This window comes from Colossoma macropomum, unplaced genomic scaffold (assembly GCF_904425465.1).
Source record: "Colossoma macropomum unplaced genomic scaffold, Colossoma_macropomum, whole genome shotgun sequence".
In the NCBI taxonomy this organism is placed as follows: Eukaryota; Metazoa; Chordata; class Actinopteri; order Characiformes; family Serrasalmidae; genus Colossoma; species Colossoma macropomum.
Window position 1 is genome coordinate 48,536 of NW_023495292.1, and position 26,878 is coordinate 75,413.

Genomic DNA, 26,878 nt, shown 5'->3' on the forward strand with positions numbered 1-26,878 from the left:
GTATATTTTAAATCTAAAAATATTTAACTTTGCTAAACTCTTCACATGATTCTGCGTATCTGAGACGTCTGTGCGAATATATGCATGCAGTCAACAATGTAATGTACCAGTTCAACTGTACTACAAGTGTTAGCTACACTATATAGACAAAAGTATTGGGACACACCTCCTGATTAGAGTAAAGCGCCGCCACTGGACTCTGGAGTGATGAATCAGCTTCTCTATCTGTCAGTCTGATGGACGAGTCTGGGTTTGAATGCCAGGAGAACGTTACCTGCCTGACTGCACTGTGCCAGCTGTAAAGTTTGGTGGAGGAGGGATGAAGATATGGGGTTGTTTTCAGGGGTTGGGCTAGAACCCTTAGTTCCAGTGAAGGGAAATCTTAATGCTTCAGCACCAAGACATTTGTGGGAACAGTTTGTGGAAGAACCTTTCCTGTTCCAGCATGACTGAGCCCCAGTGCACAGAGCAGCTCCATAAAGGCCTGACTGGGTGAGTTTGGTGTGGAAGAACTTGACTGGCCCTCACAGAGCCCTGACCTCAACCCCATCAAACACCTTTGGGATGAACTAGAACGGAGATTGTGAGCCAGGACCTCTCTCCAACATCTTGTAGGAAGCTTCCCAGAAGAGTGGAAGCTGTTAGAGCTGCAAAGGGGGACCAGCTCCATATCAATGCCTATGGATTTAGAATGGGATTCATAAAAGCTCCTGTGGGTGTGATGTGTAGGTGTCCCAATACTTTTGTCCTTGTAGTGTACATAGTAAATATAGGTACTACTACATGGCTTATAAGCCAGTTTGGTTGTTTTTCGGCTTATGCTTTCATGGATGCATGTTAAAGAAAAGACAATTCAAAGCATTAATCGCAATTATTTATATGACTGGCCCAAACTGGAGGTCATGTGTTATGTATATAAGTAATGGCTGTATTTGCAGTAACGGCATCTTGTTTTATTGCTTAAACATCACTCAGGTGTGTTCAGGAAGGTGGATTTTTTGTGCTGTCAGGATTAGACCTGCTCATGCTGACTCCCACCATTTTGTTTATTTGGACTGTGCAACATCCGAGCGACAGAAAACGTAACACACAAACAGAAACATAATAGAACACCAGAATGCACAAATACAGGTCGAGTACATATATATATATATATATATATATATATGTCTGGAGCACACATGCTCAGTTGTGGCCTAGCTTCATAGTGAGGGCAGACAGTGCATAATATTCATACATACCACAACTGCACAGAGTACAGAGAAACATTACATACAGAGAATCCAGAAAACTGTACAATATAATATACTGATAAATGTCCTTTATGCTGAATGAGAACCGTGTGTGTGTGTGTGTGTGTGTGTGTGTCCCGTGCATCGGGTAAAAGATTTACAAGATGTGGTTGGTTACAATGCTTATCAATGAGTGTGCATGTTTGTACTGTACATATTTGTACGAATGTGTGTGTGAATTTGTGTGTTTATATGTGCTTGTTCTTCTCTGTCTCCATCTTCTCGTTCTGTCTATCCTTGTGTTCGGGGGTTGAATGAGGCTGGGCGGAACTTCATCTCAGTGAAAGGAATGGAGAAGTCCTTTCCCTTCCATGTGGTCCAAATTACACCCTAAACACACACACACACAGTTTGCATAAATGTCTAGGACTGGGACAAAGCAATTTTGAAAAATTGGTCAAAATGATCAATAAATATAGATACTTTCGTTGTTTAAAACCACAGGTATTTTACAGTTACGTATTTTTTATCAAATGCAAAAGTTGCATATTTATGCAAAACTCTGGTCAGATTGAAGGACTCCCAAGTGGCGCAAGCGTCTAAGTGTTGGCCCTGTCATCAGGAGATCACGAGTTCGATCCCTGGTGATACTACAGCCGTCCGTAGCCGGGAGTCCAGGAGAGCACAATTGGCCTCGCTCTCTCTGGGTGGGTAGGATGGCCCCCCTTTCTCCCCCCCATCACTCAACATGATGCTAGTCAGCGCAGGCGTCTGTTAGCTGACGTAACAGATCTGGCGGGTTGGCGCTTTCCTCCGAGCGCCTTCAGCTGTCCAGTGACGTTGCGTGAGCTGCAGTTCGAAAAGAAGCAGTGGCTTGTTTCACAGGTCTCGGAGGAAGCCTGTGTTAGCGTTGGTAGTATCGTGTGATTAGGGGGAGTCCTAACTAATGGGTGGAATTGGTGACGACTAAATTGGGGAGATAATTGGGTTAAAGTCCAAAAACACTGGTCAAATTTATGGCATTTTTTAAGCAAATTTTAGTGCAGAACTTCTATTTATTTGCTTGGAAAAAATGAAACATAAAATATAAATCTTGCTGTAGAGGATGTGTGTGTAATTTGACCTTTACATGGTTTGTTTACTGCTTTTAATGTTTTGAGCTCTGGCCTAAAGCAGACCTTCAAACTCCATCACATACAGCGCCTACTTTGTGGAGTTTTAGCTACGCATCAGTGTTGAACCTTTTTCAGCAGTTTTTCAATGTTTGTGATGTTTTGCTCTGTTCACAGATAACACAGTACACTCATCTGTCTGTGATACATACATATCTATATATAATATATATGTATGTATGTATGTATGTATGTATGTATCTTGTTAGCCATTCTAAGTAGGGGTGTAACGACTAAAATAAGCTGTATTGAAAGCTATAACAATGCACTGCAATTCAATTCAATATAATACTATATGTTGTGCTATTATCTATTATAGTTTGTGCATGTATGTTGGATTGAACTTGACGATTGTTATGTGTGTGTCTTAGATCACGTCTAGCAGTTGGTGTGTGCGGTTCATGCTGTACCTGGTGGTTAGTGTGAGTGTTGTAGAGGCCGTTTAGGTTGGCTTCGTGGCAGTTCTTGTACCACCAGCCACCCCTGTAGGACATGGCACAGCGGGTGATGAAGGGCTGGGGGTCACGATCCCGCGTGGAGAACGGCCGTCTATCATGGTACGTCAGAGAATCACCTGTAGATTTAATGATAATGATGGTGTTTATAATACAGGTAAATATATTAAAAATAATAATAGAACTACCAGTAATAATAATGATTGTATAATAAAAGGCGAGTAGTTTAATTAAGACTGATTAATTAAGATTAAATGAGTCACACTTACAAGAGTAGAATAATAACATGGTTTGTGTGGATTAACTAAACTCACCTGCTGTGCCTGAATAGCCAGACACTCGGATCATGTAGCGTTTTTTCATCGAGTCCACTGAGAAAGTGGAGTAGAGCGCATAGACAGATTCATCTCCTGACCTCAGGTCCACTCTCAGAGTCATTGGGGTCACCATGGTCAGATTGTGGAGCAGCTCATTTCCTAAAAGAAAAGAGGAAAAAAAAGAGAGAGAGATACGATTACTGATGGCACGTTTTCATGTCTTGGTCAGTTTGTGGATTATTTTTGTCCACTAGGGGGATCCAAAGGCCACAGCTTTACGACTTCCCTCACGACTTAATTCATAGGGTAACAATAATGGGCAATATACCAAAGTCCATGTTTTTCCCAGTGTGTGTTCTGTTTGTCTCAGCCAAAGCTGCAGTCATCATTTTGGCCAAGATTTGAAGCCCTAATGAGGAGAGCTTCATAACGACTTCAGGACACCACAGTAAATTTACAGTACCAGTCAAAAGTTTAGACTCATCTAACTGAGTGTACCGTACTGAATTTAAGTGACATTGTAAATGACAAACGTAAATGACATTTTGATCTGAAATCTTATGTTTAAATGGTTGAATTTGTTTTTAAGGCATTAAAATTATTAAAGTTGCTTATATATTCATATTTCCAAAACATAACATTTAAATGTAGAAATTATTGTTTATAATAATGCCTCCTCCCAAGGTTTTTAAGCAACTTGCAAGAACTCAGTATATATGCTCTCTCTCTCTCTCTCTCTCTCTCTCTATATATATATATATATATATATATATATATATATATATGTGTGAATATATATACTCTCAAGTCCTGTTGGAAAAGCATGGGTGAAAATAGCATTGACTGAAGTGTTGGTGTTTTATTGTTTAATACCTATTGCTAGTTGTAAAAAGTTCAGTTCTAATTTGATAGCAAAAATGATTGTTTTACTGGTTCATAAGATGCGTCTGGTGAGAATGAGGTCTGTCAGCCCTTCCATGAGACTCATAAAGCTGCATTTCACTTATCACTTTGGATCAGAGCACCTGTTAAATATGTAAGCATACGCTTTGTCTACAGTTAGCAGTTTTGTTGATTGAAGACGACCAGTATGTATAGTAATAAGTTACTAATAGTTACTGGATATTTAATCATATCCTGATGAAGAAGCAAATTTTAAGGACCTGTGATATGCTAAGGATTATGATAATATACTGCAACATATTGTGGTTTATTGCTTTGGTGACACTTTATTTTGGGTGTTTCCCTTTAGATGAAGCAAACACTCAACAGACTCTGAGTAACATGTCAAAAACATATGAGGGTTAGGATTAGCGCCAGGGTGAGGGTTAGGGTTAGGTTTTGGGTTGAGATTAAGGTTAGGATTGGGTGAGGGTTAGGATTAGGTTTTGGGTTGAGGTTAAGGTTAGGGTTAGGATTAGTGCCAGAGTGCGGGTTAGGATTAGGTTTGGGGTTGAGGTTAAGGTTATGATAAGGGCCAGGGTGAGGGTTAGGATTAGGTTTTGGGTTTAGATTAAGGTTAAGGTTAGGATTAGGGCCAGAGTGAGGGTTAGGATTAGATTTGAGGTTAAGGTAGGATAAGGTGAGGGTTAGGTTTTGGGTAATGGAAGTAGCATATTAACAGTACCTCTAGGGCTGGGTATTGTTTGAAAATGTCTACCTTTTTTCTAATTGTGACAAAAAATACAAAAAAGGAATGATTATTATTATGATTTTCTTTTTCTACTGCATACCAGGCAGATATTAGTGTGTTTGAGGCTTCTGGATGGGGGTTGTATGGGAGATAATGCTTTTGTCATCTCTCTAAATCCCATGTGTCAAACACTAGGCCTGCGGGCAAAGTCAAGCCATTTTCTATGCTTATTTGCCCGTTTCACCCTGAGATGCACTACAGAATATTTACTTCAGTGTATTCAGATGCTTCACTACTGCTTCTTCACTGATATGTTGTATGTGTTACGGATAATCTGCTACGAGTTTATTAATAGTCTACAAAGGACCACTCCAAATAAAGTGTTACCATTACTTTTGAATTTAAAGTTATGACTATGCCTCCAAAAACTTTGTTGTACCTAGTAGAGCTTATACTGTTAATCTCATTCTTTTTCATTAAAATTCCCTATATAATTGTACTGTGGTACATCAGGATGTAGTCAATATAATATTGTATCATGCTGCCTCCAGTGATTCCCTCTCCTGTTTAGTATGCTGTAAGCATAGTAGCAGGCTCTGTGTCAGTGCTGCTGCACTGTTTCAAACAGGATTTGATTCCTATTTGGGGCTTTAATTGACAGGGTTTTGAAGTAAAGTTACGCCAAGTCAGATTTTTGGCATCCCTTCTTCTGTGATGACACTTTGGGGTGTTTAAATGGTGCTTATGTTTAAGAGGTATCAGGCTTCTGTTTGCTTATATTTGGGCTGTGCAGTGCAGATGAACTCTAAACAGTTTCATTGTGACGGATGGTTTCCTCACCGAGCCAAAACTCTCCATCCAGCTCTCCAAAGCCCTTACTGTAGTCTTGCCAGCCCCTGAAGAAGTCTGTTTTGCCATCTTTTCTTCTCTGGAAGACCTGGTACACACACACAAACACAGGATTAACCTTTGAAATCTCTAGACAGCTGATCTTCATATTAGAATGACCTGGTAAAGGTTTTGATAAAAAGCAGTTTATTTTCTGCTGTTAAGTCAATTTACTTCACACTAGAGCTTTTTCCAGACTCAGGACCGCTTGCTTTGCGAGTTCAGTACATTTGGTGAAGTGTGAATGCTGATGGATGGATGGATGGATGGATGGATGACTTTGATTAATCCCAGAGAAAAGGGCAAAAGTAGAGCCAGGTGCTATTATACAGATGCATAAATAGAAGAAGTAAAGATATATAGTAAAATATTCTAAAACAACTGTAAAATATTAATGTGCAGTACATTGTGGTGCAATATGCAGTGGTTATGGATGTATAAACAAAGTGGCAGTGCAGTATGTAATATGTATGTAATATGTGTGGACCAGCCCCTCCCTACTTGATGGCAATGGTCAAATCTCGAACTGTACCACGAGCCCTTCGAGCTTCGAGTACAGCTTGGCTTGACCCGCCATCCTTCAAGGCGCGCAGAAGACAAGCATTGTAGAGTGTTTATTGAGGGGAGTGGTCCAGAGTACCGATCTCTGGTCCTCCTGAAATCGGCGGTCTGGGTGTTCATTTCCAGCAAACTCTGGTGGGGTCCTCTGTGAGTGTAGAATCTATCCACTCCCGATGCCACGTGTGGGGCTACGTGGTTCATTTTGTAACATGACTGTTTCGATTTATTGCATCACCTCCCTTTTCAAGTTTCATGATGGTGGGAAAGGGCGTGGACAAAAAGTGCTGTTCTTTACTGCTTGAGTGTTTGGAACTTTGTAAAACTGTTTCCAAGGAAAGTAATAAAAACCAGCAAACGGATAAAGGTGCTGCATACCATTTTGCAAGCCTTAACACCAAAAAGGGATGTATGGAATTGCGCAATCGATCCATGGTTGGAATTCTTGTGTGTGAAAGCAAACCTGTGATAATGAGAAGTAGCTAATGATGGGCCTCTAGAACTGGAGCTGGGAAACACAGAGAGATAGCTTGGTGAGAGGAGTTAGTGGAGTGACAGCCAGAAAGACTCCGCCCTCTTACCGTCCAGCCTCCTCCATCAGTCTCCATATCGCAGTAAACTCTGACCGGTTTGCCCTCTTTTCCTCCTGGGAAAATCTTCATCGCACCCGACTCTCGCATCCCATTCTGCAGCTGCTGAGAGCAATCAGAGGGGAATGGGAACCGCAGGGAACCTGAGAGGAGGAGAGAAGAAACAGAAATAGAGCTTTTTTATTTTGAATATTAATTATGTTTCAACTGCACCCATTTAAGTGCTTTAACCAGGGTTTCCATATGTTCTGGAAAGCTTGGAAACATATGGACTAGTTTTCAAACATGGAAATGTTAGTGAAGTCCTGGAAAGTGTAAAGTTGGGCCATTAAGCCGCACAGTACATGTCCACTTGCACTTTTTCATTCTGCCATGCCAGATCTCTCTGCTCGCCCCGTGGGTTTTTCTGTCAGTATGGAAATGAAGTTACCGTATTAAACATCGGGGACAGTAAAGATTATAGTACACTGCATGTCATCTGATTTAAACTACTTTCCTCCCAAATCTTCACTGTCATCAGTTTTGTGTAAAACGAGTTATTTTCGATATGGTGTCAAACTCTGCTGTTCGTGATGAAGATTAGGCTACTGGTGCCTTGTTGTTTCTCTCTTCCAGTAGGCGTTCTGTTTTCCAGCATGTGGTCTGCTGTTACCTTTATTGAGCTGACATTAGCCACTCATTCTAGTTACAGGCACTCACTCACTGCCAGCGGGAGCAGAACAGGTGTTGGTACGTAGGTGCTTCAGTTTTGTTTGTGCATTGTGCTGCTGTGAAATGCTACCTTCACTTCTCGTTGCTTCAAAAGGAGTTTATCTCCTTGTGCCACCATTCTGTGTGTGCCACAAATGAAGCCATATTGCTCTCCTAAAGTGAGATGTTTGGAATTGGAACATTATAGGACACATATAAATATTATAAAGCACTTTTTTAAAATAAATGCAGACAAAGTATTCGCATCGGACAGTTTTTTTCATGATCAGTGTGGTTTGTCGACTAATTGTAGCTCCACTTTAATGTTAAGGATGCCATCACTTTAAGATGATGTTGATGTTTAAGATGATAGTGAGCAACAGCTTTGGTGTATATACAAATTGTGGAAATTGTCCTTATATTTGTCCTGGAAAATGATTTCCTAAAAAGAGTGGGAGCCCTGTTTAGAACAGGGTTTAGATGAAGAGCTTGGATATGTGTCAAGCCTAGTCTTAGACTATATTGCAGTTGCAATGGTGAATAGCTCTTGGATATTCATTTTTAGTCTAGTCTTAGGCGTACTCTGGGTCTGGGAAACTGGCCCACAGTGTAATAAAACATGCCTGTATTTGAAATGGGAATATTCCACCATGGCCATAATAAATGTCCAAGAATACTCGGTGGACACTTTATTAAATACACCTACTGAACAGTCTGCCATACATTTTACCGTCAATTGGCTGCAAAAGGAACGGGAGCCTACTCTGAGAAGAAATACTGCTGGTAAGAGCTGGCTGAGTTTTGTGGAATAGGACGGGAAAAGATTGCTTTATTTGTCCCCATACGGGAAATTTGTTTTGGACAAAAATTATACACAGTATTAGGATAGTCATTAGATAGGTATTTACTTGTAAATATATATATATACTATTTGTGACTGGAGGAACTGTTTACAGAGTAGTGAAGACAAGCACTGTATTAGGAATACCTATACGCCTGCTCACTCATGGAATTATCTAATCCAGTGAGCAGCAGCTCTGTGGATGGAAACGGCTTGTTGATGAGAGAGGTCAACAGGGAATGGCCAGACTAGTTCCTCTGACAGAAAGGCTACAGTAGCCCCGATAAACACTTTGTATGATAGTGGGAGCAGAAAAGCATCTCAAAATGCACAACACATCAAACCTTAAGGCTTATGGGCTACAACTGCAGAAAACCACATTGGGTTCTACCTCTGTCAGCCAAGAACAGAAAGCTGAGGCTGCAGTGGGCACAGGCTCACCAACACTGGGCTAGAAGACTGGAAAAACGTAGCCTGCTCTGATGAATCTCAATTTCTTCTGAGGCACACCGATGGTAGGGTCAGAATTTGGCCCCAACAGCATGAATCCTTGGGCCCAACCTACCTTGTGTCAGCAGTCCAGGCTGGTGGAGGTGGTGTAATGGGGTGAGGAATGTTTTCCTGGCACACTTTGGGTTCGTTAATACGAATCAATCATCGCTTGAATGCCGCAGCCTATTTGAATATTGTTGCTGACCATGTCCATCCCTTCATGGCCACAGTTTACCATCTTCTAATGGCTTCTTCCAGCCAGATAATGCACCATGTCACAAAGCAAAATTGTTGCAAAAGCAAAAACTGATTTCATTAACATGTCAATGAGTTCAGTGTTCTTCAGTGGCCTTTCCAGTCACTGGATCTGAATCCAGTAGATCACCTTTGGGATGTGGTAGAACGAGATGAAAATTGCACCCGAAAAATCGAATTGCATGGTGCAATCATGTCAACATGGACCGAAATCTCAAAGGAATGTTTTGAAACAGCTTGTGGAATCCATGCCACAAAGAATTGGGAGCACAGAGAGGCTCTACCCAGTATTAGCTGTATTAGTGTTCCTTATAAAGTGTGTAACGGCCAGTAAAACGTGTACTGTCTATTTAAGATGTGCCCAAGTCGTGTGCACAGGCATGTAGCTCTGCTGCACAGTAGTAAGAGAGAGAAAGTTGTGCTGTAACATGACAGACCACTGGATCATACTTTTGATTCTGAATTTCATTTCATGATTCTGTGAGTAATGCGGTTATGGGGCTTTGGAACTGGTTTTTGATTCATGTCTGAACGGACAAGTGAAGCCATGAGACCTGGCATGTGTGCTCGTCTAGTATAATAAACCAACTGGTTGGAATACCGCCAATGCTTTGTGCATGCCACTGGTTTGTATTTGCTCAGTGTGCTTTGTGCTTCATCAGCCTAGGTCTCATCGTGAAGCCCTACACTATCCAGGTTGGAGATAAGGTCTGAAGCTCCAACGTGTTACAGACGCTCGATGAGTGTAGACTGAGATGTTCATTTTGCCTGGAAAAATGAGCGCATGCTTCACTGAATATTATGTTGAGTTGTAATTAATTCTTGCGTTCTAAAGTCTATGTAGTGAACTCACGATCTTCAGATCACAATAAATCCATGCACTGTTAAACCCCTAATATACTCAGTATTACAGTCTAGATAGTGCTCAGCGCCATCTAATAAACAACAAACACCAAAACATGTAGCTGGGCCGTTGTGTACCTGTGCTGAACTCTGTGGAGATGGCTGCTGTGAAGATTCCTCCTCTCTGGCCCTGCAGTCGGGCTGTGTAGGTGGATGAGGGGTGCAGTCCGGTCAGCTTGTACTCAGTGACGTGAGGGTCAAGGATCACTTCCTGTTGGTAGCGACAAAAATACAGCAGTAAATCTGTAGTTAGTATAGATAATTTGTGTATTGGTGGCTGCTCTCTTTCATTTGTCAGTAGGTTAGGCTGGTGTTGTTAGGTTTATCTCTGTGACGCTCCTACTCCAAGAACTCAGCCTGCCGACACATACTGAGACCAGCAAAGGCAATGGCTTAATCTAACTCCAAAAATAAAAACTGGTATTAACTATGGTGGAATGATTTTAGCCTTGCTGGTCAGGGATTGATCAGGACAAGATCGATCAGTGACAGATTTCCATTAAGGTCATTAGGGAGTTGTCTTATGGCCTAGCCCAGGGTTGTCTTTTGGTCCTGACCTGTGGAATATATACATAGCCCAATACACTTTTTTGCAGTGTTTGGAAAAGAGTGGGTTTAGTGTCATGACGCTGTGCTTTTGCCCATTTGAGAAAACCGACACAATTGGACACTCACTGGAAAACACATGACCATGCACACAAGAACACAAAACAGCAGGGTGAACTTGGCTTCCCTTTCAGTCTTAGCTTCCCTTTCACTGTTTTCTTGTCTGCTAGACTGACCTGAGTCTCCCGGCCCTCTGTAAAGTAGGTCAGCTTGTAGTTTGTCACTGTTGAAGCCGGTGGTTTCCATGACAACACGGCTGTGCGTGGGGTCACCTGGCTGGCTGTTAGGTCGCGAGGCCCCTCCCCTCTTCCCCCAGAGCCTGTCACACAGCAACAGGATGGGTGGGATTACAGCACTGCGCTGGCAGACTTAAAGACGCAGATTAAATCTTTAGTACTGACCGCTGGAAGTGGTGAAGATGGTGGTGGTTCCTGAGCTCTTGCGGTCTCCCAGCTGGCTGACGATGGTGACTGTGTATTTTGTAGATGCTTTCAGAGTCTGCAGCTGCTGCTCCGCTGCGTTACCGGACACTTTGATCGTCAACTCAGACCCAGGGACTAATACAGAAATGCAGCAACATTATTCAGAGACAAATACAGAGTTGAGACTTACATGCACCCCGTTCATATGGACCGTTCTACCAAATTAGCTCAAACAAGTTCAAACGATTCCATAGTAAAATAATATATACGCGTGTATATGTGTGTGTGTGTGTGTGTGTGCGTGTGCATATTTAAATATATATATATATATATATATATATATATATATATATATATATATATATATATATATATATATATATATATATATAGCCTTCAAATATATATATATATAGCCTTCAAATATTTATATATAAATATAACATAAAGTAGGGTATTAGGGAACTTTCTTTTGGGATAAATTTTTTCAATGTTTTATTTTTTTGAAGAGTTTTTTATTTCTTTTAATGTGAAGTTGTAAGATTAAGATTAATCTTGAGTTCATTTTTTAAATAAAATTTATTGAAAAAATGCTGTCCCACATTTTCGAGTCACTACAGAAACACAAAGAGTTTTAGTTTGTAGGCAGAGCCTTATTTTAGCCACTCTGCATTTTAGAGCAGGAAGTGAGACTCCATCCCTGTCCCTCGTGGCCACATGGTGAGCAGTTATATCCAATTGTTTTGCAGTAAATGTTCCCCAAAGTCCGAAAATCTGTGTGGAACAATAAGAACTGTCACATATTTTCTGCAAGTAAGTCATTTTTGTGTGTTTTAATGAAATTTATGATTTTATATGTGAACAGCTGTTCAAAAGCTGTGTTTGCTAGTCATGTACTGGCTAATGTTTTTGGGTTCTGCTCAAAAGTGACAAGATGGAAAGTTTAATCATTTATTTTAATGAAATAAATATAATTAAGGTATAGGGTCAAAAGGATTTTAGTCTAAAATCCAAGTCAGTTAAAAGCCCGAAATGGGTTTTCACTTCTTACTTTGAACCAATTCGGCAAAATGATCCATATCTGTAGTTTATTCTTTTGGTCTGGGAAAAAAGAAGAAAATGATTCACTGTGGCATTTAAGTTCTGGTATGTTTAGTGTTCACGCTGACATATTTGACATCAAACCAAAAGTTAACAAAAGTCACATGGATTTAAAACTTTATGATGTACATTTGGTGATGATATTCTAAAGCAATAATCTACATGAGGCCATGTGTTACTCTGGTTTTCCCACAACTCCAAAAAGCTGAAATCACTGTAATATATGGCCCCAAGTGACCTACTGCTTTTATAAAACGGTGAAAACTTAGCACATTTTTAGATGGTATATTTGGCATTTGCGGTCAACATGTGATTAATTTATATCAGTGTCGAACAGGCCTCTGCCTCATTTTAAAACTAAACTATCTGATTTATTACTTACCAATTCAGAGTTATGAAACCATGGAAAAAAAACATGCATATGATAAAACAGTGTCTGTAGGCATCAAAGAAGGTCTGCAAAGACGAGATAACGTTCCATTCTGTGTTAGGTTAGATGTCTTTAGTCCGTATTGTGTTCATAATTCAACCGAACCGCACCAGAGTTTGTTTAATACTGGACCGACTGACCTCCTCACTGGCTCTCACTCTGCTTATTTGGTGGAAAAATGAGAGAAAGAGAAGAGAAAGTCATTGTTCAATTTAATACTTTAAATCATTCACTTTATGCACACTGGTCAGGACACAGTCTGGACACACAGTCATCTACAGTACAAATCACTGGCAGCCTCTCCATCCATGACGCTTTAGTGAGCTGTAGACCTGCTTTTGTACTGAAATGATGTGTTTCTTCACTCAGGACTTTTAAACTGCTCCCTATTTCTGCGTGAGGCAATGGTAATGGTAAAAATATCTGTAATTTTCATAAGTCATGTGACTTATTTTCATCAAGATCAGCTTGTTCTTTCATCACAGATAAAGTCCACTCTTTTTAATGCATTTTCCTTACTGCTGATTTTCTGCGTATCCTGGATATCTTGTACTAGTCTGACCCTTCTGAAGATAGAAAACGTTAAATTTGCGTAGGTTCAAAATAAAATATTCAGAATTTGTTTTTGTACCTGTTCTAATGGACCACACTGACCGAGCAATCGCACCAGGGTTTGTTTTAATCAGACCAAATCTGTCAAGTGTCAGATACTAATATAGAGATAGACACACACAAGCCGGTGACCTTACTATACCATTGCTTTTTATAGAAATATGGTGCAGTTTAAAAGTCCTGAGTGAAGAAACATTATGCTGGTAAAATAGCAGGCCTACAGCTCACTAAAGCATCCTGGAAGGAGTTGCCAGTGATTTGTATGACTGTTGAAGACTGAGGTTCCAGACTGTGTGTCCAGACCAGGGTGCATAAATTGAACATGTTTACAATTAAAATAACACTGCATTGTATTAAAGTGCACAGTGACTTTCTCTCTGAACTTTTCCTCAAGCTAACAGACAGCCTTGAATTCAAACAACACCAAACAGCGTGTGGCCTATAAAAGCCGTAACTCAATTTGAACGGCTGAAGGAAAAGTAGTTTTTAACCACAAAAAGGACATTTTCTTTAGGGCATTTTTCTAAGCGCTGATTTTACGGTGTATCCTGGACGTCTTGTGGAAGTCCATTCCTTTCTCGTGATCTAGTTGGCTTTGTGTGAAAAGCACTCTGTGAAAGGCTGTATTGTTGCAGACCATCTTTAAAAAGGCCCTAAGGAGTTTGCTCTAGTGGACCCCTGCCTCCGAGATGCCTCTCACCTTCCTCAGAGCCGTAGACGATGACGTATTGGTCGACGGTTGCCAGGGCTGGTCTCCATAGCAACAGGGCCTTCGTATCAGTGACATTTATGGCCCTGAGGTCAGTTGGTGGGTCAGGTACTGAGGCACAGAAAAGACGAGGGGAGTTAGACACTTCAGTGTTAAGCTGTGCAGTCTGTCAATACGCTCAAAAACTTTCACATGAAACGACTCTTGGCCAAAGCTCAGTTCAGAATTTTACTGGAACACCGTCCAACAGGGGCCCCTTAGAGAAATGATAAAGCTGTGTTTTTCCAGATACGACACCTGCTAGATCTATTACGAGCACTGGGGCCGTTTAACATGCTGTTAAAAAGCAAACTTGAAAGCAAGAATATAATAGGGAAAATAGGGAAAAACGTGCTCTAAAATGGCTATGAAAATCATTAAATAGGAAGCAGGTAATAATCAGTTGTCAGAATTATCTGTTGACCCCTTAAATGACCAGGGCCCACGGTTTTATTAGTTTGAATTGAAGTCCCTGTAGTTCCTGACTAATAAGCCTTAGTATGTAATAAACCAGGGGTTTTAAGGGGTTTAAATTAGAAAATCATTGTTGAAATCACTGTTACAGATTGTTTTTATTTCCAGGGCAAATCCATTTATGAGTGTTACAAAGGCTGAGGCAGAATAAAGGACACTACCCAAGGCCATTGCCTTTGTCTGATTAGAAAATCATTTCTGAAGACAGTGTGGGGGAATGCAGCCTTACGTGTCAGTGCTATGTCACCGATTGAGTCACTCTCGTCCAGTCCAAGCACGGATATCACGCTGACCTCATAAGAAGAGCCAGGAGAAAGCTTTGAAAGAGCCAGACTAGAGTCTGTAGAATCTGCTGTCACAGAAACAGGCTCTCCTGCAACCACAGGACCTCAGCATTAGGAAGACACAAGCCTTTCATAACAAGCCCAATTTAAGGAGAGATATTTATTAGCTGAAATGATAGTTTGGCAGAAAATCTCATTTACAGTTTGACCTTGAATTCAAATAGTCGCCAGGCAGCCATGAGCTTTCTGTCCAGTTCTAAAGGTATTCTGTAGTCCACTTCTATATAACAGTATGTCATGCAGTGTCAGAAACCACATAATCAAGTTAATTTAAGATTACTTCTCAACTTGAGACAGTTTGAGGCAACTGAGTGATGATTTAGGCATCATCTATGTTAACATAGCCACAAACTTTGTTCACACCTACAGTGTCTCTCTATCCACACACAAACACTGCATCCACTCGAAAGCGCTCACTGAACATGCCTGACGGGGTGATGATAACATTTTATGTGAAATGCCTTGGGAACACGTTGTGAGTATGTGTTTGTGCAAAATGTTGAGCCTGAAGCTGAAGCAGAGATTTTCCAAAGTGATAGCAGTGCAGTTACAAATAAATTTTGACTTAACAGAGGCTGGCAGATCTCCGTAATTTGATATCTCACATATGATTTCTGCCTGAAAATAAAAGCTTAAAAAAGTGAAAACAAGCTAGGCAGAGACTTTTCAGTTTGATTTGAATTATGGTTTAGGATTTTTGTTCTTCAGACCTGACTTTGGTTAATGAACAAGTCACTAACCAAGTTTACAATCATGTTTAGTTCTCAACAAACAGAATGTGAATTGGGTCTGTGTTCATCAGTTGTGTTGTGCTTTACAATTATTTAAATGTAAATGTCAGCTGAAATTTCATAATCATGACACGCCCATCCTCCATGTGAAGGAAAAGCACAGCTAAATACAGTTGTAAGCGTCTTGTCAACTCCCAAATTGCCAAAAATACAAAAACCTAGTTGTAAAAAAACATTTGGACAGGATCTTAGGGATGCAGTTTGCACAATGCTGAATTGTGTATATAAGCTTCCATTGTATATTAAGGCCCAATCCCATTTCATGCCTCGCCCCCACCACTTAGCCCTTATGCCTTCGTTTTGCTTTTCTTGTCTAGGGGTAGGGTGTCCCAATTCTTGTTGAGGTAGAGGGGTAGGGTGAAGTGTTAGGGCTATATCGCCCTCCAAACGGAGGTTTTTCAGACTCCAAACAGAGTGTTATGAGGAAAAAAGCAAAACTAGCAAGATGGCTGCACAGACGAATGGACCATTTAAGGTGTAATGGGAAAATTCAAACAAGGAGGTAGTTCTTCTGTTCTTTGAAGGCTCCCTAAATTCCCTAAATGTAACTAAAGCCCAGCAGTGAGGAGCTGAACTTTACCCTCCTCTGCTGTCACTGCAGACTGGCAGGGTCGCCTACAGAGCAGCGCTGGTAGCTGTTAATGAAGTGATGCTCTTTTTATTTGAGGGTCTCATTTCAGAGGGAAGATTACAACCATTATCCCTTGTAACTCAGTTCCAAGGGACAAGGAGACACTCAAAAACAAGGGGTAGGGGTAAAAATAAGAAATGGGATTGGGCCCAAGTGTACAACTAAAGAAGCAGACTTAAGGCTCCAAATGTGTCTTGGCTGATCAGCTACATTTGGGCTAAAGAAAATTTGCATATTAGATTTTATTTTAACATTCATTTAGGAGCAATGGTATGTGTGAAGTCTTACCATCCTGTTTGTTTGTGTATGTAACTTTAAACCCAGACACTGGGCTCTTGGGTCTGGTCCAGGACACGGTGAGGGAGCTCTCAGTCACCTCACTGAAGGCGAGGTTAGAGGGAGGCTCAGGGCCTGTGGGTTGGTCAGAAACACACAAATAAATCTACAGAAAGACAGACGGGATAACAAAGAAAGAAATAAAGCAAAGGAAAAAACAAATAAGAAAGGGTAAGGGGGGGGGGTCAGTGAAAGAAAAGAAAACTAAAGTGGAAGTGAGAGAAAGCTGAGAAGGGGAGTGTTGGTTCCAAGATGGATATGCATGAAATAAAAAAAATCAAAGAAATAAAAAAGGAAGGCAGGAAGTCAAGATAAAAAGGAAAAAGGACTGACATATGAGAAAAAGAAAAACTGAGCAAAGACATTTCAATTTCCAGAGTTATTTCACATGTATTCTCCCTGAAAATGCTCATTGCATCACTTTTTTATTGGCATACAAGCTATTGGTTATTATTAGTGTGCATATATAACATACTTGTGTGTATATATGTGCAAACCAAACATATATACAGTATATACAACACAGCATATACAGTTCTGAGACCCACATAAACATTGGTGTTAATAGTGGACACTGATCCTGGACAGCAGTGAGAGAGAAAACAAGCTGAGGTGATGATGCTGGTCTTTTGATCCTGGGAGGAAGGAAGAAAAACATAAAAGCAGAAGTGAAGGTTCTGAGGAGGAAGGTGTGTGAATAGGAGTTAAGTTGTCCAGTAAAAGCTCACTTGGAAAAGACGAGAGGCTGGGGGGATTTGGCATCAGGCAGGTTGCTTTGCTGATTGTGTTGTTGCCGATTATAATTTTGAAAGATACAAAAGTGATTGTGAAAGTCTAGACCTGGAGGGAAGAATATCCTCTAAAGCCGTGTTACATTTGTTACACTGAGGGCAGTTTCCCAGACATGGGTTAAGCCTAGTCTTGGACTAAATTGCAGTGACAACACCACTGGGAATTCTTCTTAGTCTGGGTTTAGGCTTAAGTTGGGTCAAAGAAACTGGCCCTGTGTGTTCCAAGTACACTTGTAGACATGGATCATGCATGTACTGAGGGCAGCACCTGACTTAAATGCTTCAAATTAAGGGTTTTCAAATAACACAAACTTGGTGAAGATCCAATCACATCATATCAGTGAAATATTTTTGGAAATCATTACTTAATTATCAGCAGATTTGGGATGTCTGTATTACTCAGACACCCCCGGTGTTTGGTTAGTGTCTAAAACAACAATAAAGGCTGGTCCATAGTACACATGGTCCACCTATACAACATAACCAACCTTTGTTGTGTTGCCCAGACCGTTCTTTGAGGTTATATTATCTGGACTTTACTCTAGAATTTTGGAGGCAAATATCTTGGGTCCAGCCTTGGTCTTACCCGCAATTTGGGTGAATGGTGAGAGTAGACAGTGAGGATGGCTGACTGTAAGTTTACCCTAGGTGAAAGAAGATCAAACCAGCAATAAATGATGATGAGCATGACAGTTATTGGTTTTAAGTTGTCTTATTTTGTTTTCTGTTTTTCATAGAGTATCTCATGAATATCATTATCACGGCTGTGTCCATTTTTGAGGTCTTAAGAAGTCAACAGGTAAAGTCCTTTGCCTTATAGGAAGGTGAGTAAATTATTTTTAGCTTAACACTTTATCATGTTACATACATGATACAGGTTATTATTTGTTACTCACAAATAACCTTGTTTTTCACAAATAATCTACTGCGTAGATTGAAATGGTTGTAGACACCAAAATGTAAGCTGATGATATATTTATGATTTAAAATATTTTGGGAACAACAAGAAGTTATGGTAAGAAAAACAATAATAACAATAATACCAATAATAAGCAAATAATATTAGATAAAAAATGTATCCATTTATGGTCATTTCTTACCACAAAATTCTTATGAATAGCTATTTGATTAGCAAGATTTGGTCACTGCTTTTCAAACATGCGGCATTCTAGATATTAATTCTGTAGCATCATTCTTGATGCTACACAGCTTTGGCAGTCATTTTGCAATCATCTACAGCTCTGTTCATCAGCTTCCCTCAAATGGCTAAAAACCTATAGAATTTTAGCAGCACATTAGTAATTTTATACATTTATCAGCAACAAAATTGCTTTTTATATTATAGACAAAAATGATTCCAAAATCTTGAACCGTATTGTAAATCACCTCTTAGTATTTTACATATGGACACTTCAATACTGGTAATCAAACTAGGTTTTGGAGGCTGATATTCATGACACATCTACGCATTATACATTCATGACTTGACTGAACTGACACACAGGTGTACAGTGTCAAAAAACAGGCTAATGTCATAATGACAGTTATTTTCGATGGTTAACAGTGTTATTCTATTACCTTGAAAGAATAAATGTACAGCATTTAAATCACATAAATTATATGTTGTTTAAGATTTGAATCACTGCCCACGTTTGTACAGTAACAACACACTTTACCTTCAACCTGTGAAGGGGTGAATTTAGGGATAGTCTGTTTTTGCCAGTTTCAGCAAACTGCAGTGCAATTCAAAAGAAAAATCTAATGATCTTACAGCATTGAGCTTTGATCCTGTCTCTGATTGGTAAATGGGTTCCAGTTAGTTTGAATGCTGAAATTAGTCCACTTAATTTGTTCTGCAAGTACTTAACATTCATTAACGCCTGTTTTTTTCAAGCTTGTGCCACCAATAACATGACAAAAACACAGGGTTAGCATAAAACACAGATTATACGTGGACATACCTTATTAACATCACACTGTGTGAACTGTAATCAAAGCTTTGGATATTATACATAGCTTTGATTGAACGTCTTTGTTGGTTAAGAACAGTGAGCGACACAAAAAGCAACACACGTTGTTGAAAAGCTGAGCACCAATACGATTTAAGGCACACAAACCATCACAATGGATCTTATCTATGAAAAGTTACACAGTTCTACCTCAAAAGAAATCTAGCTATGAAAGAAATGGCTTAAGTATGTAATTTCCCATTCTGAATACCTGTACTGATGATGAAGCTGTGAATATTGGAACGTAATCCAGGACCCTTTCCATAAAGGGACACTGAGTAGCCGGTCTGTGGGGTAAGGTCTATGACTGGGTATGAGCGAGCAGAACCAGGGAGCACCTTGGTGAATTTCTTTACAGTTCCACCATCACTGCTGTTCCTTCTCACAGTGTGGGAATCAGGTGCACCAGCAAGCATGTTTGTTCTTTCTTTGTTCGTGCTGCCTTCTTTTTCATCTTTCCTTCCATCTCCCTCTTCCTGGTTCCTATCATCACCCACCTCTTTCTCTTTATCACCCTCATCCTGTTTGTGGCCCTGTTCCTCCATATTTTCCTGCTCAGCCTGCCCTGCTCTTCCTCTTCCACGCTCACTCACACTAATTATGAAGTTTTGAAACAATCCTTTTGGTGCTCCCCAGATTATGATAAATCCTTTTGATGTTAAATTCTGAAGTCCGACATGATCAATGCCATCATCTGAACCCTCAGAAAATAAAAATGTTCCTTTAAGTTTGGCTGGAGTTTTGTTTGTTGGGAGAGCAACTTCAGATTCTTTGTTGTTTGTGCCTTTGGTATCTTTGTCTGGTGAGAGACCGAGTTTAGGATCTTGGCTAGCATCTCTGTCCACTAAAAGACCAGCTTTGGAACCTTTTTCAGCTTTCAATCCTTTACTCAATTTTGGGTCACCTTGAATAATTTTAGCTTTTGGCTTCAATTGAGTATGTTTTGGTGGAAGTCTGATGTTCTTCCGTCTAACTGTGGATGTTGGTCTAAGGTTTAGATTTGAGCCATTTTTGCTGCTGATGATGGTTTCAGGTTTCACTTGGTCACGAGGAACCGTTTGTCGAGCTGTGATATTATTTTGTTTTGTAACTGTAGGCAGGATATGTTCAGTTCTGTCTTCTGAATCTCTGGCAACACCTTGAAATGTATCATAGGTTCTAACTGCAGGCATGTCTGTTGTCTGAGTGACTTTGGAGTATTTATTTACATCTTTGTCTACTGGGACACCAATTGTAGATTCTTCGCTTGTATGTTTGTCTATTGAGAGTCCAAGTTTAGAGTCTTTTCTTGTATCTTTGTCCATTAAGAGATCAGCTTTGTAGCCTTTTTCAGTTTTGGAGTCTTTATTCTCTTTTGGATCGCCATGAATAATTGAAGATTTTGGCTTTATTTCAGTTCGTTTTGGTTGGAATCTTATGCCAGGTCCAATTTTCCTTCTAGTTTGAGGTTCTTGGCTTGCATCTTTGTGTGATAAGAGACGAACATTGCCTCTTGTTTCATGCTTACTGTCTTGTGGGCCATTATGAACGGTGCTGGTATTTGGCTTTATTTGTCTGTGAAGGTTTGGTGGAAGTCTGATGACTTTATCATTTTTAATTGTAAATGTGAATGGTGGTGTACGTTTTGGATTCAAGCCATTATGACTGCTGCTGTTGATTTCACGTGCTGCTTGGTTAGTAGGCATAGGTTGCCTAACAGTGGTGATGTCTCTGTTTGGGACTCTTGGCAGGGTTGTTTTCAGGGGTAGACCCCTGAAGGGGTGCTTTGGAATCGGCCTAGTCCGGTTTTGGAATGGACCAGTATTAGGTTTGCGGGGGGGTGTACCTCTTAGTGGCGTTCGTTGAAATGGTCGTATAGTTCCATTTCTTGCCTTTTTCTGCTCCGACTCAAGCATGCCTCCTTTACTTCTTATGCCTGTGCTGCTCTGTGTCACTGGTAACTTGGTTAATGAAGGAGCAGCACTGTGTCCTTGGACAGATTCACTCAGCAAACCTTGTCCATCAGGCTCAGATTCTCGGGAGGCTGTTGCCTCTCTTTCTGAGGTTTCTTGTTCCAGTGCTAATGGGTGAGACAAAGGAGCTGAGTGACTATTTCTAACTGCATGTCTTCCTTTAAATATCTCAGAAGGAGTTTCAGAAGAAATGGGTCCACTTTTTATTCCTGAGGTTGAACTGGATGATTTTGGTCTAGTTGGAAATCTGTTTCTGGCTGATGGTGGCATCTTGATGGAGGCTCTAATAGGGTGTCTGTCTATTAATAACTGATTTATATTTGAGGGTCCGGTTTGTGTTTCAGATGGCAACAGAACAGGCTGGGGAGTAGCCCGAGGAAGTGAGGCTGGTGCTGTGGAATATGTAGAGCTGTGTGGAGGACTTATCCCAACCTCTGCTTCTTGTGTGCTTAACCTCATTAAGTTCTTTGAAAATGTCACTGGTGTATAGCTTGTTGGCTGTAACGTGACACTCGTTACACCAGTTTCATCCTCCACCTCACCTGGAACTTTTGTCTTTTCCGGTCTCTCTATATCCCTAGTTGGCTTTTGTTCACTTTCACCTTGAAGCTTAGCTCCATTTTCAGTTAATGGTGTAACATCATTAGCAAAGCCCTCAGACCTGCTTGTGATAATCTTATGTAAGATGTCATTTCCATTGATGTGACCAACTATGACTGTTACATTTTTTGTTATGCCTTCTCCATTTGATGTCCCATTAAAGTGTATTATCTTGTGCCCTACCAAGACTTTTCTTACACATTTTGTCCCATTGATATGGGCTGTGAGGTTCCTTTCAGTTGTAATTGTTGGCTCTAGCGGCTGTTCAGTTGAGTCAGGGACATTTTGGAAAGGCTCTCTCACTGAATCTGTGAGTTTTTCGGCACCACTGATGATTGGCTGGTACTGTAAGAAAGAACGTTCAGTGCCATTGTTTACATGTTTTACTGTTTCCTTTCTAAATTGTCTTCCATCTATGGACTCTTTTGAACCTGTCTCCTGACTGGTCTCATTCACAACCACTGGGATTTTGCTGTATTTGGAAGTGGGATACTTTAATCCAGGCCCTACACTTGGTTTCTTTGCTCTTGTCCTCCCAGATGGATACCGTCCTGTTGGCTTTTTCAAAGGATAGGGACCTATTCTTCCCCCTCCTTTCACTATCTTTGTGCGATTGAAAGGCATCATCCCGCCATTTGGTCTTCGTATTACATCTGGTCGGCTGCCAGGTCTAAAGAAACGATTTTCCTTGTCTTTAGATGTTGGCCTCCTTTGTCCTGGGGGAGTGGACATTTTTACTCTGGGAGTACTGACATCCTCAGAGGTTCCTGGATCCTGAGCTCCAGGAGACTTCTTCTGTCCTTTTTTACCCAGTCCTTGGTTCCTCAAGAAAAGAGCTGTCCTTCCTGGTCTTGTTTCGTCAGCCTTGCTATCACCGCTGTCATTTTCCAAAGCTGTCTGCATGGTCACAGTTTCCATGGTCATCGTCGGAAATGTTTTTTTGGTGGTTTCTACAGGCATGAATGAAGTTTACGAGTTGAAATCAAACTGCCTCTTTCTCTTTGGCTTGGTTGGCTATAAGCACTTCTGGTTGAACTAAAAGGTTAATGCATTATGGGTTAATGTACAGAGCTTAAACCTGTTATAAATGACATTTATTACTTGATTAGTTAGCAAACTTTAGTCACAGTAACCATGTGATAACGGCATGTCTCTGCCACCATTGCTTCCTGTAGAGAAGAGAAAAGAGAGTTTAGATCTTAAAACGTGATAAATAAAAAAAGGAATGAAAATCAGATGCTGCTTGTTAAGGATGGGCCATATACTGAAATGGAAATAAATGCCACACCAGAGAATGAGGAAAAAGGAAAATATTGTTTCATTCAGCAGGGGACTAGCCCTGTTCCTGATGAGTTTGCTTTGTTTGTGCAGAACCATTCGCCTCACGTCATTTGAAGCTCATTTCCAGCGACTCTACTTTTTCAGTAATGGGGGTTCTAATTTGAGGCATTAGGATGGCCTGGCCTTTCCAGGACATTTCAGTAAGCAGGATTACTCAGTCAGATGGGATGACTCAATTTATTCAGATTATGTCTGTCTGATTTTATCTGTGAATATCCACAAAGAGGCCAATGTGACTGCAGGCTTTCATTCCAAACAAGGTGGAGCACATCTGATGCTACTGGTTAAATCAGTTGGTATCAGTCTTTAAACAGCTGATCATGTGTGAAATTCTGCAGCCACACTGTTCCTTTGCCAATAAGATTTGACCACCCTGGTCAGGGGACGCCCCTCACCTTTTCCCTCGCTTAGACAGTCATGATTTTTGGATGAAGTTAAACAGTTAAATGAGAATTATTCTGATGAAGTGTCACATCAGATAGTGGCTGGTCTCACCAGTCTCACCAGTCACAGTTTGTTGCCTACAATACAATGAAGAACTTTAACTTTTAAACCCGCAAAAGCTTTTATTTCATTTCTGTTAGTATCTTTCAAAGCGTTCTTACAGTAATCATTTTGATAAATTTCATATGGATCACTTTTACATGAATCAATAAATAGCCACAGAAATAGCATCACTATTAATGATAATTAGCTTGACTTTCTGTCAGTGAGAGTCTCACATCTTAAAATCTCTTCTCCAGAAGGGCTTATGCAGAGGCAATGATGTAGTGTTTACGAAAGTAGATCCATTTGTAATCTGTGGAATTAAAAGAAGGGTTTAGATTTGTCTTGGAATCCAGTGGTGAAACTCCTTAGTGTCCAGGAAACTGGGAGGAAAACCTTCTTCACAATCAATCCCTCAGGAACCTGTAATGTCTCGAATGAGAAATTTGTACTGTTCTCCTATCAGTACTTACCAGGAGTTGCCTGCACAGTTGCTGGCAGGCTCTGTGCACCGTCCTTTTCTGCAACCAGAGAGATGTCATACAAACGACCAGGTTCCAGACCATCAATTTGGGCAGAGTCTCTCTCAGGTGGCAGCTTCATCTCTTGACTTCCCCTGCCTGATCCATCCGTCTGATTGGGTGATACGAGGAGGATGTATCTGTCTATCTCCCCCAGTGCTTGCTCCCATTGAACAATAACAGATGTTGTGCTTCTCTTCACAACTTGGAGGTCTGTGGGGCCGGAGATCACTGAGAAAGAAATATGGTACTTTCAGTTGTAGTTGCTGTTGAGATTTTATAGAGAGAGGAAAGGTCAGGAATAGAGATTGTCTAATAGGGGAAATGTTAAGGTGCATTGCTATTATACAACTTTGATTTTTTGGGCCATTTTGTCCAGTTAACCAGGAAATATTTCCATGATAATTCATTTCATTTTTGATGTTGTCAAAAAAACGATTATCTTTGTCTCTGGCATGATTTCCATTGATGACAAAGATGAAAACTTGATGAAAAGGCTAAAGATAAAAGCAATCTGATTAATTGACTTGACATTAACTAAAATATGACAAAACTAAAATCTACAGGAATGTTAAGTGGAGTTAAGGCAAAGTATTTTTAATTTTATGTAACTGTCTCACCAAACCAGTGATATGGATAGGCTGAAATGTGTTTAGTTGTTGTTTTGAAGAAGGTTAGACTAAAATTTGAATGTTTTTTAGTCTGACAGCTAAAGCTGGGCCTATAATACATGATTCTACCTAGATTTGCTACTTCTGATGATTTTTTACAATCTGAAGGTTGTGAAAGGTTGTGAAGGTTTCCAATAAAAAGCTTGATAAGAAGCGATTGATGGCACAGATTATCTCATAGTGTAAGAGGGGAAACAAGTCAATCTTTAGCCCTCTGTGATTTGGAGGCCTCCCGAAACATGTTTGATTTTTATGACTCAAAACATTCACAGGTTTTAATTCCGACAAAAACCAATGAGAGAGCCAGGAGATAGGATAATGAGGTGAAGAGACGTGTATGCACAGCGCAGGTTTAGCAGACCTAGGAGACAGTGGAGCTGCTTGTTGAACACAGGCAAACAGTCAGTGTAATATCTGTTTCTTAACCACATATTCATCCATGGTTTGTGTTTTCACGAAGCTTTTTGTATGTGCATAAAAGCATCGACAGGTTTGGTTCCAGTTGGACTCACGTATTGAATACTAACATGATAGTTGAGGGTGCCTTCAGAGGCAGTATCTTCTACGGATGATGAAGTCCTTTGGAGTAAGGAGTGACCTTTTGGTATGATTTCGATTTCTTTTATTTGTTGTTTTTATTCTCTAACAAATGACATTCTGAAAGACCTGTTCACGTTCTGCATTCTTCTTTCGGATGGCTTACTTTAGGCCAGAACTGTGCAAAGGAGGCTGACTTTTGTACCGAACTTTTGGACCTCCTAAACAGTGGTTGTATTTCCATGAACATGGATTATTAAGGACTACTGAAGGACTGAGTGATAAATGATTGTTGTGACATGGTCTGCTGCGTTTATAACGTGTGTATGTTCTAAGCTTGCCATCTGAATTGCTCTATGGGATAAATAAAGTTTTAAAGTAAAGGAAGTAAGTGATAATAGGAGAGATTTGCGGTTTTTAGTTCTTTTTTGCTGCTGCAAGTCAATCTTTGTGGTACCCTCTATTATTGTATTGTGTGTTCATCCTCATCAACATGCAGGAAATTCTGTAAAAGACTTGGTAAGTGTTGGGTGCTTTCCATTTTTTAAATCTGTAAGGATTTTCAAAGTTGTGTATTGTACATCCAGCTTAAAACAAAAATGTGATGGAAAATAAACACTTATTGTTACATGAATTATAAACATGCTATATAGATTTAAAAAATAAAAGTAAAGATGAGGTCCTTTATTTGGACTCACAGGTTTGGAACTCTGCCATGCTCTCTGTTCCTGTCTTGCCATCCGTCTCTCCGACAATGGTCACTGTGTATTGCTGCCCCGCGGCCAGGCCAACCTGGGTGTAGGTGGTCAGTGTTCCACTCACTTTGGATGTGATTTTCTGATCACTCTCTTTCTGCAAGGCATTGAGAAATAAGTGTTAAAAATCGAATTTTCATGATTTTCCACTTACCCTAAATGCAGTCGATCAGCCAAGACATGTTTGGCGTCCTTTTGCTTTTTTTGTTTAAAACTGGAGCTGCCAGGCTAACAGTGCAAACAAACACTTAAAGTAAAAGGGTACCAAAACTATTTCCACAAATACATGCAAAAATGTACCTGTATTTGCTTCTAATTACATTGATAAGCTACGCAAACTCGTTTTGAAAAAAAATGACATGGATAGGCCCAATAAGCTAAAATTGGAACTACATTATCTTCCACATAACGTCCTGCTTTCTGGTACTATTGCACGTTCAACTTCTGGGAGGATGTTGTGCAGGAGTGAGTTGCAAAACGTCCATACGCAGGTATGTGGCATTAGTACAGTAACAATTAAGGCTTGCTTACTGAAGGACAGTTGCATTTTGAATAACAATAAACCTACGAAAATCAGGTGTTGCAGTGCAGCTGTCAAGTTTACTTTTTCCCTGTCTTCAGCAGTTATATTGAGGTGCGTGAGGTCCAGGGGAGTGGCTGTTGGGTCCTGCATCCAATTGGTGCATTTCTTCAT

General features: G+C 40.3%; 1 protein-coding gene across 1 annotated transcript; it reads right to left on the reverse strand.

Moving 5' to 3' along the window:
* Positions 1 to 1,512: 1,512 nt before the first annotated feature.
* Positions 1,513 to 26,878, reverse strand: LOC118801640 (tenascin). The gene is made up of 14 exons (XM_036562003.1): positions 26,789 to 26,878; positions 26,128 to 26,281; positions 24,174 to 24,452; positions 16,474 to 16,596; positions 14,649 to 14,792; positions 13,898 to 14,017; positions 11,034 to 11,189; positions 10,809 to 10,951; positions 10,105 to 10,237; positions 6,837 to 6,988; positions 5,650 to 5,746; positions 3,174 to 3,335; positions 2,815 to 2,978; positions 1,513 to 1,622 (listed from the first exon to the last, which is right to left on the reverse strand). The coding sequence occupies exons 1-14, from the start codon at positions 26,876 to 26,878 to the stop codon at positions 1,524 to 1,526; spliced, it is 2,016 nt and encodes a 671-aa protein (XP_036417896.1). The 3' UTR covers positions 1,513 to 1,523.

Bases quoted from the DNA above. Each gene is read 5' to 3' on its own strand.
- LOC118801640 (XM_036562003.1), bottom strand. From the start codon at position 26,878: ATGAAGAAATGCACCAATTGGATGCAGGACCCAACAGCCACTCCCCTG. The intron at 26,282-26,788 runs GTAAACTTGACA...AATGCCTTGCAG, and splicing joins CTGCTGAAGACAGGGAAAAA to AAAGAGAGTGATCAGAAAAT. The intron at 14,793-16,473 runs GTAAGACTTCAC...CTGTGGTTGCAG, and splicing joins ATACACAAACAAACAGGATG to GAGAGCCTGTTTCTGTGACA.